This window comes from Anastrepha obliqua, chromosome 3 (assembly GCF_027943255.1).
Source record: "Anastrepha obliqua isolate idAnaObli1 chromosome 3, idAnaObli1_1.0, whole genome shotgun sequence".
In the NCBI taxonomy this organism is placed as follows: domain Eukaryota; kingdom Metazoa; phylum Arthropoda; class Insecta; order Diptera; family Tephritidae; genus Anastrepha; species Anastrepha obliqua.
The window spans coordinates 7,414,633-7,435,041 of NC_072894.1; the positions used below are offsets into that span (position 1 = coordinate 7,414,633).

At 35.4% G+C, this 20,409-nt stretch overlaps 1 protein-coding gene across 5 annotated transcripts in view; it reads right to left on the reverse strand.

Annotated features, from left to right (window-relative positions):
• Nucleotides 1-5,751: 5,751 nt before the first annotated feature.
• LOC129241657 (protein draper) overlaps nt 5,752-20,409 on the reverse strand; it is a 98,053-nt gene continuing 83,395 nt past the window's right edge. For 2 of the 5 annotated variants that reach the window (XM_054878106.1, XM_054878105.1), the window contains exons 8-14: nt 17,611-17,817; nt 15,499-15,831; nt 15,264-15,431; nt 14,873-15,163; nt 14,638-14,793; nt 14,451-14,525; nt 5,752-7,292 (exon numbers count right to left, since the gene is read on the reverse strand). In XM_054878106.1, coding sequence (XP_054734081.1) covers nt 6,964-7,292; nt 14,451-14,525; nt 14,638-14,793; nt 14,873-15,163; nt 15,264-15,431; nt 15,499-15,831; nt 17,611-17,817 — 1,559 coding nt within the window. In that variant the 3' untranslated portion in view covers nt 5,752-6,963. The remainder of the gene's footprint in view (nt 7,293-14,450; nt 14,526-14,637; nt 14,794-14,872; nt 15,164-15,263; nt 15,432-15,498; nt 15,832-17,610; nt 17,818-20,409) is intronic. The other 3 variants (XM_054878107.1, XM_054878109.1, XM_054878108.1) reach the window with 3 other exon arrangements.

The window sequence follows — 20,409 nt, forward strand, 5'->3', positions numbered from 1 at the left end:
TGGGTGATCGGTACTGATGCGGAGAAACTTGGAATTCCGTACAACTCCTATTGCAGAAGCTGTGGGGATCCTGCAGAGAAAGAGACTGTTAAAACACTTTCTCTGCAAATGTCCGGCTCTGGCGGTTAGGCGCTTGAGATTCCTTAGCGTGCCCTTGGGGGATGACTTGAAGAAATTCTCCAGCCTAGATCACTTTTCCTTCGTCCACTACATCAACAGCACTGGATGGCTGTAGAAGGGTTTCTCTTACCAATAATTTTTCTTTGGTCCACTTTATGGTATCGAAATGGCATGTAAGTGCTACTTGAAGTGCGACTGTGGCACTCTTGCCCTTTTACCTACCATAAGAACATTGGGATTTAGCACAGGACCTGTGCTACGCAGTCACCGTGGAATTTACATACAAAAGTGATTTTTGTTTATTTCAAAATATTTATTTTATATATTATGTATGTAAGTATTCTTCTTCTTCACTATTGTAATATGTATACCATTACTGATTGTAAATAAACAGGTTAACCCCATCAGACATTTGCTAATATTTTTTAAATGCTGCAGTAGGGCTACTACAAACTCGTATGAATAAACTTTAACTCCTCTTGAACCATGTGAAATTGAATGATTTGTTTCCTTCCTCGGTACACATCCTATTCCACTTAGCCTTACGTACAATGTAGATGCTTTGCATTTTCTTAGGGCTAATATTTTTTTAATTACAATTTTTAGGTATAACCTAAGTTATTTGTATCTATATGCGTACTTGTAGAAGTTATAGTTATTACAACAAATTACTAATTACTAAAATTACTACTAAAATTTGGCGAATTTAATTTTTACTTGACTGTGGAAATATTACAGCTTTGCAATATTTAAACTCTTAATCTAAAGACATAGTAGTGTTAATTTATTAAATTTTAAAAATTATAAAATTTTATTTAAATATTTTTATTTAACAGTTTTGGTTGTTTTTTTCTTTTTTTTTTGTTTCGCTTCGAATTTTGCACTGATCAATTAGTATAATTATGTTTTGTAAAAATTTTAAAAATTTTGAATATCTAATTTTAATTATTGCTTCATCTCACTCATTCATTTATGTATGTATATTTGTATGTATGTATGTGTGTATGCATGTGTATGTGTATGCACACACATCTGTATATAAATAGAATTTCGATATATGATTTATAGTTGCTTGATTATAAATTGTTTAAATAACGGGAAGAGGTACCTGTTTCATGACTGACAACATTTTACATATGTATGTATATATGTACATATGTATGTATGTATGTATTTATATTACAATATTTAATATATCATTTATTAATTGCTTTTCATCGCACACCATAGAATTGAGCAAAATTCGTCGATGCTTTTAGTAGCAAAATATGACTTGCGAATCCTTTAAAGCCGACCACTTACAAGCAATTCACTTGTCCAGTTTTTCTTTCGGTTATAATTACACGAATTTATTTTCTTTCTTTTCCTATTCAACATGAAGAATGTTCATTCTCTATCAACATACTCTACTTTAGCTGATGTAAAGCAACACCGTGAAAATTTAAATAGAATTTTCGTCGAGTTCCGGTGCACTTTTGGAGTAGCTGTTAAAATCTATTGCTATGCTTTGGACAGTAGAGCTATGGCCTTGCCGCCGAAATCACACAGTTCAGGCAACAATTGCTACTATCGCTGCTGCCACACAAGTTACTCCAGGCGCTTGGGCAAAAAATGTGTCTGTCCAAACAAGTATTAGCAGTCATTCATAACAGGCAGTATTGCGTGCATATTTGAATTTTCCCCCCTTTAGAGCTTTTAACCATCAGGACCCCGGTCTAGAATTTTTGGAAAAATCCATTTTTTTGATATTTCGAGATTATAGGCTTTTAAGAATATACTGTGAAATTACTGGGAATTTTCGACTTTACAGCCGTTTTAACAGGTAGAGTCAGATTCGTCACGCGGCCACTCTCAAAACTTTAAACTCGATTACCTCGAAAGTACTTTTTTCGGTCAGGTGTTGCAAACAAAAAACAAAAAACAAAAAACAAAAAAACAAAAAAAAAAAAAAAAAAAAAACTGTTCAACCGAATCGTCTTTACTATTTTGTTCACATCAATGGCTATCGCCCGTATTATCATATTATTATTTCAATTGTTTTAATTAAAAAACTGAAAGAACCCCGATTTTTAGAGTGTCAAATTCAAAACCGCACCATTTTGTCATTTTTTTATTCTAGTGCGGGACATACATATTTTGCCACAGTCATACGAATTAATAATTTTTTTGGTTTTTGTACTTCACATAAATATAAGAGCTAAAATGGACAACATCGTCCACAGGTCCAATTTTTCGGGAGGGTCAACTTCATCAACCATTTTTAAAATTATTCAAATTAAAAAAAAACTTTTGAATTAAAAAACAAAGAAATTTTTAAATTAAATAAAAAAAATTTATTTAAAAAAAATTTAATTTTTGTATGTAAAAGAAGTTAAATAAAAAGCTTAAAAAATTTAAATATCGTTTTTTTATTTATTTTTTATTGTAAAAAAAAAATTCCTGAAAATACCCTAAATTTTCGAGCTCTACACCACCAGAACCCCTTAAGGTAGGTAGGTACGTGAAATGGTTGAAGTGCCAGTCTGGCACTCCTCAAGTACACAAAAGCGTCGTTTTAATACCATTGCGAGACCTCCGACAGGCAGATATCTACAGCCAGCCAGAGCTATTGATATTATATAATGGAGAAGATTGGTGGGATTGAGGTTGGCGCACTGCCCCAGGCTGTCGAAGAAAGTAGCACTCAGGGATCTTAATCGTCTAGCTACCAAATGCGGACATTTACAGAGAAAGTGCTCTACAGTGCAAAGGATATAATGATAAATGATAAACCTAGCTTTTCCACGTGTGTGCCCAACGTCCAATGACCGGTAAACACAGCTGCGAGTTTGAAAATTGAATAGCATGTAGACCTCAGGACTTTCTGAATCCTCCGTTTATTGTATCGGAGCCACATGGTTTCCGAAATAGCACACGAAGAGATGGAGCTACATTGCTTCTGCGCTTTCTTGCGAAATAACTTGTGTAGCTCTCCCTTAACAACAGTCAAGGGATGCGGATGGCCGGGTAGGAGATGTTGTTGTTTTAACAGTAATAGAAGCCCCGTCAGTGTAGGGTATATCACCGGTCGTCTTCGTCTGGCTCATCTAAAGGTAGGCCCAGGAAACAAGCTGTTTCGACGGGTTGGGTCCAGAGGGAGGGGGGTGTTAGATAAGTAGGTTTAAGAGGGTATGTGAAGAGGTGGTTATTGTCGTGCGGAGTATCTTCACATGCCGGACATATGTTTGGTATGTCCGGGTCGATTCTGGATAAGTAGGAGTTTAACCTGCTACAGTATCCAGAACGTAATTGTGCCAGTGTTACGCGTGTCTCTCGGGGAAGCTGGGGCTCTTCATCTGCAATGGGTGGTGGTTGGTCTCCGATTACGGCATTCACAGGGCAGGAGCTTAAGAAGGTGGTGACGGTCTCCCGGTGAATGTCGTTTATTGACTGTCCAAATACTGTCTGGTCCAGTAGATTTTTGTCAGTTTTGCCTGGATCTCGTCGGTATAGTTTAAAAGGCGTCTCCTGACGCGCCTTAGAGGCGGCTCTGGCTCAAACAGGTGTCTGCAAGGGTGAAACCTGCGGTAACATCCCAGCAGGAACTGCTTGCTGAGCAGTTTATTGTGCTCCATTACATTCATTCCCATGGCAGCCGGTTCTACGTTACCGGAATGACTCGGGTTTTTCCCGACCAAGGGCTGCCGACCCAGTAAACTAGCCCTGTCTAGTGAACAGTATATCACCTGGGTAGGAGATCTCTGAGACCAATTTAGTACCCTTCCTGGCAAGCTCATCAACAATTTAATTTTCCTATATATTCCTATGCCTTGGAACCCAGATCAGAGAAATGGGACCTGCACATCCAATGGTTTTCACCTCCTCCTTACAGTAGTTGACCAGTTTGGATTTTCACCACGGCGTCATTAGGGCTTTGATCACGGCTTTAATATCAGAAAAAATTTTAATATATCCCTAGGTACCACGTTCTTTAAGCATCTTGCATGCTTGGCATATCGCAAAGACTTTTAAGAAAATATGTGAATAAATTAACTGAGAGGAAACCTCTAGTGAAGACAGAGGTTTCAGCTTCGGTGCAGATATTTCCCTTGTTTCAATCTTTTAGGTGTTAACTGCTTAAAAATGCTACCATGTCCCTTGAGAGATTGCCTCCAGACGACTTAAATTACAAGACCATTAATTCTGCTTGCATTTTTCGCCTGCTTAGTTCGTGTTTTGTGTACGAGGTGTGTTCAAAAAGTATCGCGAATTTTGTGTATTTTCAAAAGTTATTTATTTACTCATAAATATCTATTTTGTCCCCTTCAAAGTAATCCCCATGAGATATTATGCACTTGTGCCAACGTTTTTTCCAATCTTCGAAGCACTTCAAAAAATAATTTTTTTTTATCTTGTTCAACTCCTCCTTCGACGCCGTCTTTATCTCGTCAATCGTAGCGTTGCGTCGTCCTTTCATGGACCTCTTCAGTTTCGGGAACAAGAAAAAGCCACAGAGGGCCAGATCTAGGGAATACGGTGGCTGTGGCATCATTAGTGTGTTGTTTTCGGCCAAAAAGTCGCGCACAAGCAACGATGTATGAGCCGGGGCGTTATCGTGATGCAAGAGCCAATTTTTGTTCTTCCACAAATCCGGGCGTTTCTGGCGGATTGCTTCGCGCAAATTGCACATAACTTGCAGGTAATATTCCTTATTGACCGTTTTAGCCTGTGGCAAGAACTCATGATGCACAACGCCCATGCAATCGAAGAAAACGGTAAGCAAAACTTTTACATTCGAACGAACTTGTCGCGCTTTTCTCGGGTCTTGGTGCGTGCGGCAGCTTTCATTGAAATAATTGCGCTTTGATTTCCACGTCATAACCATAAACCCACGATTCGTCACCAGTTATGACCCTCTGGAGCAAATTTGGGTCGTCGCGGGCAGAGTCTAACATCTCATTAGCAATGAGCAGTTTTGGTACGAATTATGCGGCGACCCATCTCATGTCCAAATCATTGAAAAATCGAATGCCACGAGCCAATCGATATGTCTAGTTCCTCAGCGGCTTCTCTAACGGTGATTCGACGATTGGCTAATACCATTTTCTTCACTTCATCAATTTTTTCGTCTGCGTCTGTTGTTGAAGTGCTTGGGCGTCCGGCACGCTTTTCGTCATTCACATCTTCTCGGCTTTCTGAGAACATTTTGCACCACCGATAAACGTTGCTTTGATCCAAAGTAGCTTCTCCGTATGACACAGTCAACATTCGGAATGCATTCGCTCACTTAATTTCGTTTTTCACACAAAATTTGATACAGGTTTTTTGATCCATCTTTTTGAATAGGCAAAAATCGAAGACGAGCCGAAAGACGTGCATGCAAAGCAGCTGTCAACAATTAACTGAACATTCAAAATGGCCGAACTCGTCGGCATGAGTGAGAGACGTGAGTACGAACATATCGCCACAAAAAAATCGAAATTCGAATATACGCAATCTGCGAAAATTCAAAATTAGGGATTCTTTTTGAACACACCTCGTATGTGATCAAATAATTTCAAAACACTTCAAACTATAATTTTTTATTTAAGTTTTTGAAGCATGAAAATTCATCACTTTAAGCTCCAGCCTCATGACAAAAATATAGTAAAATAAAAATGTGCTCTCAATTCGGCGGCCAATATTTATTTAGTGTTTTTTGTGTATTTCTGTTGTGTTTTTAAACTAATATGTAAATGGATTTCGAAACAAATACATATGTACATACTTAATGAGCAATAAATGTAAAACAAAACAAACAAAAATATCAGTGATATCAGCCACACAATAAAGTAAGGATCAACACAGGCTTTCCAGGTGGAATAAAGCTAAATTTTGTTCAATTTAAAATCGCTAAACATAATTGAGCAAATTACAAAAAACCGAAAAAATATCAAAATATCAACAGCGTTCGAAAATCATTTTGTTCGCTCGCTATTATTGTTTATTTTTTCGCGCAATAATAAAAATATACAGTATTATTCGAGCGTATATATGTACAATTACATTGGCATAATAATGGTGTATATAGTTTCAAAATAAATAATACACAATCACATAAATATTTAAAGAAATAAAATAAAAAATATATATGAAATAAGCTATGCTGCAGCCCCACTGGATTTGCAGCGAGGCTATTGGGGCACATAGCACTTACATGTTAGCGTGAACAAATACAATCCGCTTTCAAAGGTATTGCTTTTCAGATTGAACACCAACTACTGATGCATTTTCATCAAGTGCCGCCTAAGAAAAGTGCCGGCTTTGTAAAATACATGAAATGCAAAGCAGCAGATGAGACTCAATAGAGCAGATGAGCAATCGATGCGCGCATGAATCGGACACTTTGGGAAGCGGTCATATGGCTTATAGCACTGGGCTGGCTGTTGCTATGATCGCCCGCGGTCACTCGCATTAATCCAAAGTGCCACTAAGAGAGAAATAAGTGTAGGAGTACTCCATTTTAGATGAAACTTTTAGTAATTTTATATAAAATTTGCCGCTACGAAAAATATTGTTTTTTATAGCATGAAAATAATTAGTTTTCTCTTACTGTTAAAATACTAATTCTCAGCTAAGGAATGCTTGAGAATTACAAAAGCCCTCAAAGATTTGAGAAAAATAGATATGATGATCTTAAATAAACTTCTATAAAAAAATTGTTTCTCTCTTTGATAAATGTTTTTTGTTTTCTTTTTGTTATTTACTGAATTTTTCCATGCAACAGTTGTTAGTGTTCACGCGGCAGAGACTTTTTTAAATTTTACGTTACAACTAAACGCATTTACACACACACACACGCACTATAGAAAAATCCAGAAATTTTTATATAACATGACTTGGACTGGAGCTAGGCGAGGCAGTCAATGCATTATCACAAATGCTCTCGTTCGTCTCATCCTCCACGCCTGCCTGATACGACTTGGCCAATGCGGCCAATGACGTTGATGCTGTTTCAGCTTCTTCCGCTGCTTCATCAAATGCGCCTGCTGCTATGTTATTTACAGTTCGGGGTTCTAGTAGATGACTCATCGCTTTCAAATTGCTCGGCTTCTCCTCGTCACGATTTATGTTAAGCACTGTATCGTTCATGCAATGATAATGCGGCTTCTGCGATGTACTTGGACGCGAGTAGTCCAAGTGATCATATTCATCTGTGAATAGGAGAAAATGCAAATATTAGATTTTAGTATAAACAAGAAAAACCAAAAGAGCAAAACAAAACTAAAAGAGGCACAAGTAACAAATAACGAATCTGAGACATTTGAGAAGGTGAGATGTGACAGTGCGTTTAGGAATGAGTTACTCGTATTAAATGCAAAGGAAATAGGCTGTGCCATGTAAAACCTGAAGATGCCACTGAAAAAACTAAGTTGTTGTGAAATTTGTATCATGTTAACCAAGGCACATTGAGCAGGTAATGGCAGTAGAGCAGCTGATTTGATTTTGTTTAATTATTTTCGTAAATTATCAAATTTTGCTTAAGAGGGAACGCCACTATGAAAATTCAAAAAAATCGATTTTTTTTGCATAAATTGTTAGCATCACTTCTCAAGAAAATGTGGTACAAATTTTAAAGCGAAATTCGCTTTATTCCCGTCTCGATGTGCACTTAAGTGAGCGCCCGTAGCGCTTACGATACGATGCTTTATTTCAAACGCGTTTTTCTCGAAACGACTTTTTTTGATGCGGTGGCAATGATTTCTCGAAGACTAATGAACCGATTTTAATTTTCTTTTTTTCAACATTTTTGCTATCGCGTTGGCTATCGTTGTACGTAGTCGATTTTCAAAATTTTGAAAATAACTATTTTTTTGGGTCTGTTGAAAATCAAAAAAATGGTGAAAAACACACACATCGAAATTCAAATCACCACCATTTTGTCAAAACAAAAAAAAAAAAAACACAAAAAAAAAAACGGCTACGTACAACGAAAGCCACTATTGTGTAGAATAATAAACTTTTTGGTTTTTTGATTTCAGATGATTATTTATTACCGTATCGCTGCCATCAGATGACGACATTTTTTTAGCTCGTTACGTTTATTTACAATACATAAATTTGTCAATTTTCAATATTTTTTAATAAAAATTTACATCAACATAGTTTAATACATATATAATAAATTGTCTTTTGTCCGATCCTCGAATAATCATACCTACTCACAAAAAAAAATTCTCAAAAATCGACTATTTTTTACCCTCCCCAGTGGCGTTCCCCCTTAAGGGGTTAGGGGTAGTCAGAATTTTCAAAAAATCGATTTTTTTTTTTGCATTTTCTTAAAGTATAATGTTTTAAAAATATTGTGTAAAAATTTGAAGTGAATCCGACAAATATTTTTCAAGTTATTCAACAATTAACAAAGGGCGCTCGGCCGCTCCGGAGCCGATAGCAAAACTTTAAATGCGTTTTTCTCAAAACTATGTTTTTCAAACTGGTGAACACTGTAACTTAAAAACCGCTACGTAGATTTCAATAAAATTTATACAGCTTTTGAAAAACATAAAAAACTTGTGCCTGATCGAAGGATTTTTTTTTTTTGCAAAAATTTCGATTTTTTTTTAACAATTAACTGTTGGTTTTTTTTTCTAAAATCTGGAAAAAATTTTCTGAGGCCGCCATTTTGTTCATTTTGAAAAAAAAAAGCTTCGATCCGGCTCGAGATTATCTATCAATAAAAATAATTTTTCTCATCCGATTGGTTTTAGATGAATCTGCAAGGACTTGTGATGTTCACCGCAAGGGACTTCTGGAGAAACGGGCTTCACACAAACAGCGATAACTTTTGCAATTATTAATTTTTTTTTTTTTGAAATTTTGGTGAAGTCAAGTTAAAACATGATGTTTTTATGCTATGTTTTTATTTTTGTTAAATAAATTAATTAAGTGGCAAAAAAAAATTCGTGAAAATCATCATTTTTTCGGGCCTCTGACTACCCCTAACCCCTTAAATTACTCCAAACTGTCAATATTTGTTGGTAGATTTTGACATTAAAAATACAAAACAAACTACATCACTCTTGTTGTTTTTTGCTCTACTGCTACTACTCCTTCAATGGACCTCGATATGAACAATTAATATCATTTTACATATCGCACTTGTTACGTTAAAGCGTAACAACTCAAAATCTGAACATTTTCAGTAGAGACGAAAAACTGTTTCCGTAAATATTAATAATATATTACAAGGAAAAAAATATGTAATTGCACGAAAATATCATTAAAAGCAATATAACGATTGTTTCATTCTTATTTGTTTAGTAGTTGCGCTAAAATAACAAATTTTTGAGTTGTTACTCTTTTCCTGAAACTTTCTTATGCACTTAGTGGTGCTATTTTGAGTTGTCTCTGTTTAACTGAAAAAATAACACGTGACTTAAACAAACCGTTTGGTTGTAAACAGGCACAATTCAAAATGTTACACTTTATGTGACTCAAATTTGTTCAAACACTTGGAGACAACTAAAAATGTAACTCTTTAGTTGAGACAAAAGAAGTCATTCTGAAAACAAAGAGAGAGTCATAACGGTTTTTTTAACGAAAGACTAGACAAACCACTGAATGATTTTTACAGTGGGTAGAGATGGCCACTGTACATTGTTTTCTTGCAAAAAACTAAAATTTGGAAATTTTGAGTTACTACGCTTTAACGTAACAAGTGCGATATGTATTTTGTGTATGTAAAAACGGTTTGTAGCAGAGAAAAAAAAAAGACACACCACCTATCCAGATTTAAAACAGGAAAAAACAAGAAACTACGATTTTTACTCTCTAACAAAAGCTATCTTGAGAAATTTCACAACAAAAAAAAATAATCATAATAATAATAATTGGTTTCAATTCGATGGTTGTACAGCGAAGTTTCCTATTCTAGTTTTGCTAGCGGAATAGGCCGCGATTACAGCTTCCTCTCTGTATAAGATGTTTGGTACTAGCTGGTGATTGAACCAAATTTAGTGAACTAAATATTTATAAATGAAAATAAACAATATTGATTAAGGTTCCTTGGCAACGTAATTGAAAAAAATAAAAGAATAAAAATTAACAAAAAAAACAATTTGATTACTTGTTTTCTCTATATACACAAATTGTTCGATAAGTAGATAAGTGCATGGCATTCGGGTAGAATTACTGCATTTTCGACAGCCCGTGAAGCAGAAATACCACCAGTTGGTTAAAATTTTTACATATATTCTGATAAAAAAAAAACTAATAAAAAAAATAAAAACCAAAAAAAAAAAATAAATAAATAAAAAAAAACATAAAATAAAAATTAAAAAAAAAAAACAAAAAAAATAAAAACAAAAAAAAAAACAAAAAACATAAAAACAAAAAAAAATAAAATAAAAACAAATAAAAAAATAAAAAAACTATAAACAAAAAAATACAAATAATAGAAACCATAAAATAAAAAAAAATAAAAACCAAAAAAAAAAAAAACAAAAATAAAAATAAAAACCAAAAAATAAAAAACAAAAATAAAACAGACAAAAAAATGAAAAAAAAAATTAAAAAAAAAATTAAAAAAAAAACAAAAAAAAATGAAAACAAAAACCCAAAAACCAAAAAAACAACAAAAAAAACGAACAAAACGAACAAAACGCGTTCAAAAAAAAAAAAAAATAAAAGCCAAAATAAAAAAAACCAAAGGAAAAAATCAAACAAAAAAACAAAAATAAAAACAAAAAAAACAAAACATAAAATAAAATATATAAAATATATAAAAATAAAAAACAAAAACAAAAAATAAATAAAAAACAAAAAAAAATTAAAAAAATAAAAATCCAACAAAAAACGTTCAAAAAACCAAAAAAAAAACTTTCAAAAAACAAAAAAGCACTCAAAACCTAAAGTTAGTTTGCTATTAATTTATAGAAATCTTTCACTTCTATGTTTACATTATTAAGGGTTACCCTGACATTCTAACCGGAAGTTAACTTATAAATACAGTCAGCGCCAAACAAAAGCGTACGACACATATTGACAAGTTTTGACTATTTCTCTTTTACTTTCAATCTTTTTTCTTAAAAATGTACTTTCAATTATTTTTTCATAAAAATGTAGTTTATACTCCAACAAAGCCCATGCAGTGCAAAGTTTGAAACTTTGTAAAAAAAAATTATATTTTCGTCTTCCAGCAAGATTCCGCTCCAGCCGATAAGACAAAACCCACTCACCAGTGGCTAAAAAACAAAACAATATTCGCAGAAAATTAGAAATCTGGAAGTCCAGGTCTGAATCCATTGAACTACAGGTTGTGGTCAGAATTGGAGAACTTGGCCTGTCGAAGAACTCACAGAAATTTGGAGTCTCAAACAATCTTTGGTGCGAGCAGCGACGCCAACATCCATGGAAACCGTGCGTGCTACAATAGCTGAATGGCCTAATCGTTTGAAGGCATATGTAAAAGCAAATAGTGTCCATTTCGAAAGAAAATTTAAAATTCTTTTCTTTAGTATTTACATGATTAAATAAAACTAACTTCATTAAAATAAAAGTATTATAATTTCATATCTATAACGGACTTAACTTGTAACAGAACTTATGGCAGGACTAAGTGATATTTCTAATAAAGCAAAAATCATAGCAAACAAGTGAAAGTTTTTTTTTGACATTTCAAAAAAGAAACTATTCGTTAATTAAGGAGGGCATCTCCTACAGAACTTTCAAATTAAAAATTTTGTTTTCTTTAAAAATTGATTTACAATCTAAAGAGTATCTTTTCAATGTTTTAATCTGGAAAGAAAGTATAAAAATTCCCATAAAGTCAGTGAAGTGATGAGCGTCGAACGAAAGCTTTTTTTTTTTTGTTTTTTGTTAAAGCGAAATACAGTTTGTCAAGAATATCTTTGCATAGTGAAGAAAGATTTAAAATTTTAGCTTTGATCGAGAATTCCAACAATAAATAAAAAAGCAAACAAAAAATGTATACACACTAGAGCGGGTCGATTTAAAAATCGCTCATTGCTCTGTGAAAATCGTATTCTAGGGATCAAAATAAGAAACTTTGCCGAAGGAACCATACCTCTAAAACGAATTCTGATGTCCTCCAATTTGGGTCGAACGAAAAATCCCACTTTGACCCATTTAGAGTGCTCCAATCGAGTACAAATGTATGACCGACCCCCACTAACTTTGGACGGCCGATCCACCCATGCCAGTGGCACACCCCCTGGAACTAACCTGGGGGGTTCCCCATTCAATCATTTCAAAATATCACTATTTTTGGCCTTTACATGAGAAAAGAAACTAAAAAGTTCGACCCAAATTGGGGGACATCAGAATTCGTTTTAGAGGTATGGTTCCTTCGGCAAAGTTTCTTATTTTGATCCCTAGAATATGATTTTCACAGAGAAATGGGCGATTTTTTCGCCTCCCCACAAATGGACCCGGCCTAATACACACATTCCATTACTGTAATTGTCTACGACTATTAGGCGCCATTATTAAAAACACACACATTACAAAAACAACAACAAAACAAGATGTTTACTCTATTTAAAAAGTGTCAAAAAAATCTTTGCATAACTGATGAAAACAACAAAAAATGTAGTTATTTTCCGCGAATTTCATTAATTTGAGTTTTTTTGCAAATGGTATGGAATGTGAAAGGGGTAAGAACTTATTTAGTAATAAGTTTAGTTGTGTCTTCAGTGCTACAAGTGATCTCAGATTTGAATAAAAAAAAAGCCAGGAAAATGAGTTTCAAAAAATATTAATCAATTAGTGTATTTCAATCACTGCAACGGCAAATCAGCCAGAGAAATCGCCGATATGTTCTCCCTCAATATTAGAACTGTATATAATATAATGACGCAGCGAATTGAACGTAAAATTATTAAAACTATTTATAATAGCCCGCAAAGCAGTACAAGAGGATTAGCTCTTCAAGTGGAAAAAGACTACGGGTCAAGAGTTTCTCATGAAACTGTTCGACAAGTGTTGCAAAAACACAAATATTCTTCAAGAGTGGTTAGTAAAAACCCCCTGTTATCAGCACAAAACGTTGATAAAAGATTGCGATTTGCGACCGAGCACATATCACCTCCCACAGAGTACTGGGATGACGTTATCTTCTCAGATGAGACGAAAATGTTGCTCTACTTCCATGATGGACCCCAGAGAGTTTGGCGTAAGCCTCTCACAGCACTACAAAACACAAATATTATCCCTACAGTAAAGTTTGGAAAACTGTCAGTAATGGTTTGGGGTTGTATATCAACACTCCCATGGTGAAATCAAAATTTTGGACGAAATAATGACCAAGGAGTATATCTTTATATTTTAAAAAACGAATTGACTTCCAGTATTAGAAAATTCGGCTTTGTTGACCCGGAAAATTCGAACAAATTTAAATACAAATACTATCAAGGTAATGATCCCAAACATAAATCTTATTTATGCAGCTCCTGGTTACTCTACAACTGCACCAAAGTTATTGATACTCCCGCCCAAAGTCCCGACATTAACCCAATCGAAAATTTGTGGGTTCATTTAAAAAGAAAAGTAGGAAAAAGATCGCCAACTATTAAAACTGAATTAATAAGATTCATCAGAGAAGAGTGGGGGAAAATACCATTGGAATGATATTCCGCAACTATTTAAATCGAATGCGAAGTCGTCTTCAAGCGTGGACATACAAAATATTAACCCCAAAATACTGCATTTTTTGTTGTTTTCATCAGTTATGTAAAGATGTTTTTGATACTTTTTAAATAGAGAAAACATCTCTTTTTGTTGTTGTTTTTGTAATGTGTGTTTATTTAAAAACTGTTGGCGCCTAATAGTCGTAGACAAGTACAGTAATGGAATGGTGTATACATTTTTTGTTTGCTTTTTTATTTATTAATGGAATTCTCGATCAAAGCTAAAATTTTAAATTTTTCTGCACTATGCATATTCTTGACAAACTGTAACTTATTTTAGTAAAAAAAAATTGTCTGGTTGATTTAAGTTGATTACAAGATGCTGTACATTTTAAGCCGCCATTTTTTTTTTTTTGTTTTTTGTGAAAAAAATTTTTGTATATTCGTTTAAGCATGAATATTAATATGTAATTTATTTTACATAAGATAATAAATACTTTCAGTTTTTTGCAAAACATGATTGAAAAATTCGTTGTCTGGAGGAGCTGCCCCCCTTAATAGTAAATGCTAAAAAACTTATACCAAAAAAAAAGAGGAATTCTTTGCAAGTGTTTGCCTCAAGATAGACAAAGTGTCAACTATGTAATACAAAAAAAACTACTAAACATAAGCAACTTTTAGGAAATTTACAAAATAATTGAATACATTGACGATAGTTATACGCACACCAAACCACATATGACTGTTTGCTTGAATTTGCTTTCTTACCCTCAGGGAAGAGTTTCTTGCAATACACTTTGACTATGTACGTTTGTCGTAAAATTAGCGTTTGCGGATTTGCATGTTAGAATTGATGAAATTAAAAATGTGATTAAGTAAAAGCGGAAAATATATTCAACATTCAAACACTTACCAGGGTTGTTGCAACCCTCTTTCTGTTTAATTTCATCGTAGACATGCTCCTCTTTCAAAGGATCTTCGTACGGATTGTATACATTCGGATTGGTGAGATCGGCATTTAGATTCTTGGCAAGCATATCGTGTGAAAAATTCACCGAATACGAAGCAGCTATACATCGAAAACAAAATAGTGTACAAATATTAAATGTCATCACACCTCAATCGCTGGTCAAATTTATGCAACTCACATCCAGTGCTAGCATTTGAATTGTCTGCGTACATGCCGCTACGATCCAAGTTGTTGATTTTCGGTCGCATATTGTTGAGTAAACGCTGTTGTTGTTGGTCTTGATAGCCGTAAACGGGATTGTCGAAATTGTGACGATCTCCCATACCTTGACTGGTATCGCTAATGTACTGCACGTGCTGGATTTCAGTTTTCAAGTTAGAAACGCGTCGACGATAGTAAATGACGATCATAATGCAGCCGAATAGAATAAGAAAGATAAAGCAGCCCCAAATGATACCCAATTTATTGGCTGCGGAATTTTGATATGAAAAAAATAAATAAATATAAATTTTGATATGAATTAATAAAAAAAAATTAATCAAATACACTAAGTGTGAATATATACTTACAACCAGCATTCGCTTCTTGTATGCGCTCTTCAGCCGCAAGCATATCACAATTTTCGCCCGTATATCCCTTGCGACACACACAACCGACTGCAATGTGACAGACGAAGTTCTGTGATGCACACTCGCATTGCGTGATACAGTGTTTGCCGTAGAAGCCCTCGGGACAGACTATCGATAAGTAAGTAATGCTACATATAAAAATGTCTATGTAATATTTTTATTGCAAAAAATTTACCTTCTTCACAACGCGTGCCCATCCAACCAGCTGGACACACACAAAAGCCATCGTTCTTGCGACAAGTGCCACCGTTTTGGCAACGACAATGCTGGCCGCAATTCGGTCCATAGTATTCATCGGGACAAGAAATGTTGCAATTGGCGCCAGTCCAACCGGGCAAACACAGACATTGACCGGAAACATGATTGCACTCACCGCCATTTTCGCAATGGCATTGGTTCTTACAGCCAGGACCATAGTAACCGCTCGGGCAGGGGTGTTTACAAGTCAAACCAATGTAGCCGGCACGGCAGACAATCTCGCCGGTAATGTGGTCGCAGCTGGTATTGTCTAGCATAAGTATAAACATACATATATTTAGATATGTATACATACGTACATATGGGCATGTATGTGTAGAAAAGAGTAGAAGTTAAACCGGTCTGTTCTGCTTTTTGATTAGGTTCAAAAACATCAATCAGTTTGTGGCGATTTTCGCGATTCCGAAGACTATTCAAACTCGGTCCATTCCATTCCGAAGTAAATCTTTATGTTAACGAATTTAGCTGCATTTACAGAGCATTTGAATATGTTGAATACGGGGAGCGTTTGGTTACCTTTCAAAGTTTCAAATGGATGCAATCTATACAGATTTTTCAAAGATTTTTGCTAGGGTAGCTCACCCAATATTAACAGCTAATCTCAATTTTTTGAGTGGTTAATTTCCTATCCTAATAATAGACACTGTGCCGTTCAACTCGATAATGTATCGCCTTATTATTTTGTTGCTTTGTCTGGTGGCGCTCAAATTTAGTTCAAACGAGGGAGTCAACGCCGACACCGAGGCGTATTTTGGAGAGTTCGACAAATCCTATTTTTTGGAGGGGTTAAAAAAATGTAAGGACCGTTGGGGGAAGTGCATCTTTCTAAAAGGGAACTATGTTGAAAAAAATATATATACAGGGTTTGATTGAAAAGTAATGAGCATTCCCGCGCGGAGCGTCAGCCAAGCGATCAACCGAATCGGCTGCTGGGGGAAAATGATCGTTGGACCTTCCACTTCCACTAGAAACTTGTCCCAGTTCGCTGGCAACAGCGCTGCAGTCAACATCGCTCCGCGCGTGAAAGCTGTTTTAAAAGTGTGCTGGATTTTGCAGTGGCGAAAATGCAGCGATCGTTGGAGCAACGTTACTCGATCAAATTTTGCGTAAAGCTAAACAAAACGAGTACCGAAACCATTGGGCTACTCAAGGAGGCTTACGGAGACCAATCTCAGTTTAGTGCCCAGGTAAAACGGTGGCACAAGTGGTTCAAGGAAGACCGGGAGGACGTCGAAGACGAAAAGCGATCTGGAAGGCCTTCGACGACGCAAACAGACGAAGATGTGAACCGGGTTCGTGAATTTTTGAAAATTGACCGTCGTGCTAGTCTACGTGAGATCAGTGAAGAGTTAAATTTAACTTATTACAATGTGCGAAAAATCGGCCCGACCTCGTCAACAATTGGACCCTTCATCACGACAATGCGCCGGCGCACACCGCCTTTCTCTGCACCTCTGCATTGGCCAAGATGGGGGTTCCGGTGCTTCCCCGCCCTCCCTACAGCCCAGACCTGTCCCCTCCGGACTTCTTCTTGTTCCCGCGCCTGAAAAGAAGGCTGAAGGGGAGACGTTTCGACTTCATCAAGGCGATCCAAAAAAACTGTGACAGCCGAATGGAGTGCGATTCCGGCGGATGAGTTTAAAAAATGTTTCCTGCAGTGGAAGGTGTATTGACGCTTAAGGGTCCTATTTTGAAGAATATTAGTTATATAAGCCAAACGGTTTAATAAAACTGCTTAAAAAAAATAAGGCTCATTACTTTTCAATCAAACCTTGTATTTTCAAAAAAAAAAATGGTGTCTTCACGGGTACTTATTGAACCCCCTCGTAAATAAAATTAAAAAAATAAATAAAATTAAATAAAATAAAATTAAAAAGAAAATTTGAAATATCTAATAAAAAAGATAAAATAATTGAGAACTCAAATTTTTAATAAAGTGTAAAATTCATTTTGATTTCGCTCAAATATTTCTGAATCAAAATGCAGACACAGACCGTAAAGTGTTTTTCAAATGAATAATGTCACTTACTTTGCGCCGACTCCGGGCAACGTTCTCTGCACCCAACACCGAAGAAACCATGCGCGCATGGCTCGGAGCAGTCAACACCAGTCCAACCAGCAGCACAAATGCAACGCCCACTATCTGGATCGCAGGAAGAGTTATTCAAGCATCTGCAAACTTGATCACAATTTTCACCATAATAGCCAGTTGGACAATTTGTTTCGCAATGTACACCTTTTTTTGTTTTTGCATACGTTTCATATAGTTTTTATGTCCACAATTACAACGTTAACGTAAACGTAAACAACGCAAGTCAAATGAACGAACAATAAATACAGCAACATATTGAGCGTAAATGGGGGAAATAAAGAATAAAAATTAACATGAATAATAGGGGTTGTATTTTATAAGGTTTGGGTATGAAAGTATGTGTATATGTACGTATGAATTAAGGAATGTATGAATGCAGCGGGATGAAAAGGTGCCTTGATGAGAATGGGTTTTGATGAAATTCAAGATATGCCGTCCGATTTATACAAGACCATTAGAAAGCCACGATGTGAGTTAAATGTTAAACTTTTCGAGAAGTTTTTGCAATTAAGTAGTTCATATGAATTTTTCACATAATTTAATGGGTTAATGATGAGTCAAATAAACAATATTGAATTGCTCTTGTGTTATATGAAATATATAGGGTTGGGGAATAAGTTCATAGCGTTTCTATATATTATTTCATTTTACAACGATTTGTTTGCTGTTTGGCACAAGGTAAGTATTCAGTCGATAGAACTCTTTCTGCTCTACAAAACTATGTTAACTGTATTTTTGAGTTATTTAATTTTTTATTATTTTTGAGTCTTAGAAATGGAATAACCAAGAGGCAAAAATCAAAATTTTCGAAGCAAATAAAATAATTATTTGCCTTTCATCGAGATCAAAAAGCTACCGAAGTAGCACAGGATATTTGCGACGTGTATGGAGAAGATGTTATAAGCGAGTCGCGAGTCTACAGCCAGTAAAATGGTTTGAAAAATTCAAAAATGACACGTCCCGCAGCGGAAGGACCTCTGAATTCGATGAAGAATGTCTCAAATCACTTTTGAAGGAGAACGGTCGCCAAACCAGTCATTAATTGGCGGAAGAAAAGAACTGCGATCATAAAATGGTTATCTCAATCATCTTCATTCATTGGGAGCCTGGGTGCCTCACGAGCTCAACGAAAAAAAAAAAAGAAAGTCACCTTCAAATTTCTTCTCAGCATCTCGCCCGCCATCGAGCAACACGCGGCCATAAATAGCGCTTTTTGTACCGAATCGTCACGGCAGATGAGAAATGGTGCCCATAAATCAATATGAAGCAATGAGAGGAGTGGGTGGCTCCAGGAGATACGCCAAAGCCGAGTGTCAAACCGGATCTTCATTCAAATATGTGTTTGGTGGGACTGGAAGGGCATGGTGCACTAGGAAATGCTCGAAAAGAATGTCACGGTCAACAAGGAGCTTGCATTGCCCAGCTACACTGCGTGAATGAGGCTGTTCGACTGAAAAAAACTGATCGACATGGTCAAACCAGGACTCTCAGCATGTGGCGTATTCTCCGAACTTTACACCGACCATCTTTTGCGCTCCCTGTCAAATCATATGAAAAGCGAAAGGGCGTTGCCTTCGATAACAAAGAGATCCTTAAAAACTAGTGCAAAACTTCTTTGACACCAGACTAGGAGATTTTTGCAGGAACGGCATCAAAAAATTGGTCGAGAGGTGGGAAGAGCTACGGGGAATATAGAATTGATTAACTTATTGATGTAATTATTGTTTTTTGTTTCAATAAACGTCTTCGGTAAAAATGCTACGAACTTATTCCCCAACCTTATAAATACAATAAAGTTCGATTATTATAATAAAACTTGTTAAAAAAAAAAAACAAAAAAAAAAGGTACCAAACCAAATGTTACTGTTGAAAGTCGTCAGCATATTAGGAAAATTAATAAAAATTTATTTTCAAATATAATATTTTTAAAGGTGTCAGCCTTCAAAAAATGGCCTTCATATGGAAAATGGAAACAGATATAGCCGGTTCTGCTGAACCGATTTTGATGAAATAAAATTTAAATGACGTAGAATTGATGTCGTTATCGTGTGAAATACGATCATTCGAAAAAAAAAGAAAGTGTGTGGTAGTTCACGGAACCCGCACGATTGAAGTGAAACTTCTTTTATCAACAAATCAATAATTTAACTATTATTTCAATATAATGCATGCAGAAGTCATGGAAAGCATGGAATGGAATTTTATTAAACAGAATTATTTATTTATTTTAATATAAAAAGAAATGAATTTATTGTACTCAATTACATTTGGTTCTCGGCATTGTCATTATCATTATTGGATTCGTTTTCCAAAAATGAAACAAGGGCTTTATGGTAACTGAAATACGTAAAAAATGATCTACATTCTAATCTATCAAGGTATCGATGAAATACTGCATCAATGGTAGTTCCGCATCTTGTTGTTGGTACTACAAATTATCACTTATCGTACAACCGGAGGATTCACTGTCACGGTGTTCAACAGTAGCTCTTAATTTTTTACGCTCCAAATACTCACGTTGCCGTTCAGCACCTGTTTTCGGTTTCCGTTTTTGTTGATTTGATGCCATATTTAACAGAAATCAATCAACAAAACAAAATATGTTTGTAAGATTTGCTCAAAACTACACACACACTCTATGACGCGTCTCGCGTTACTAATAATATTGTGTTTGGGATAACTGTCAACTGTTTCCACCGAAATGCGTTCGCAAAGTGTATGGTCTTTGGTATGGTA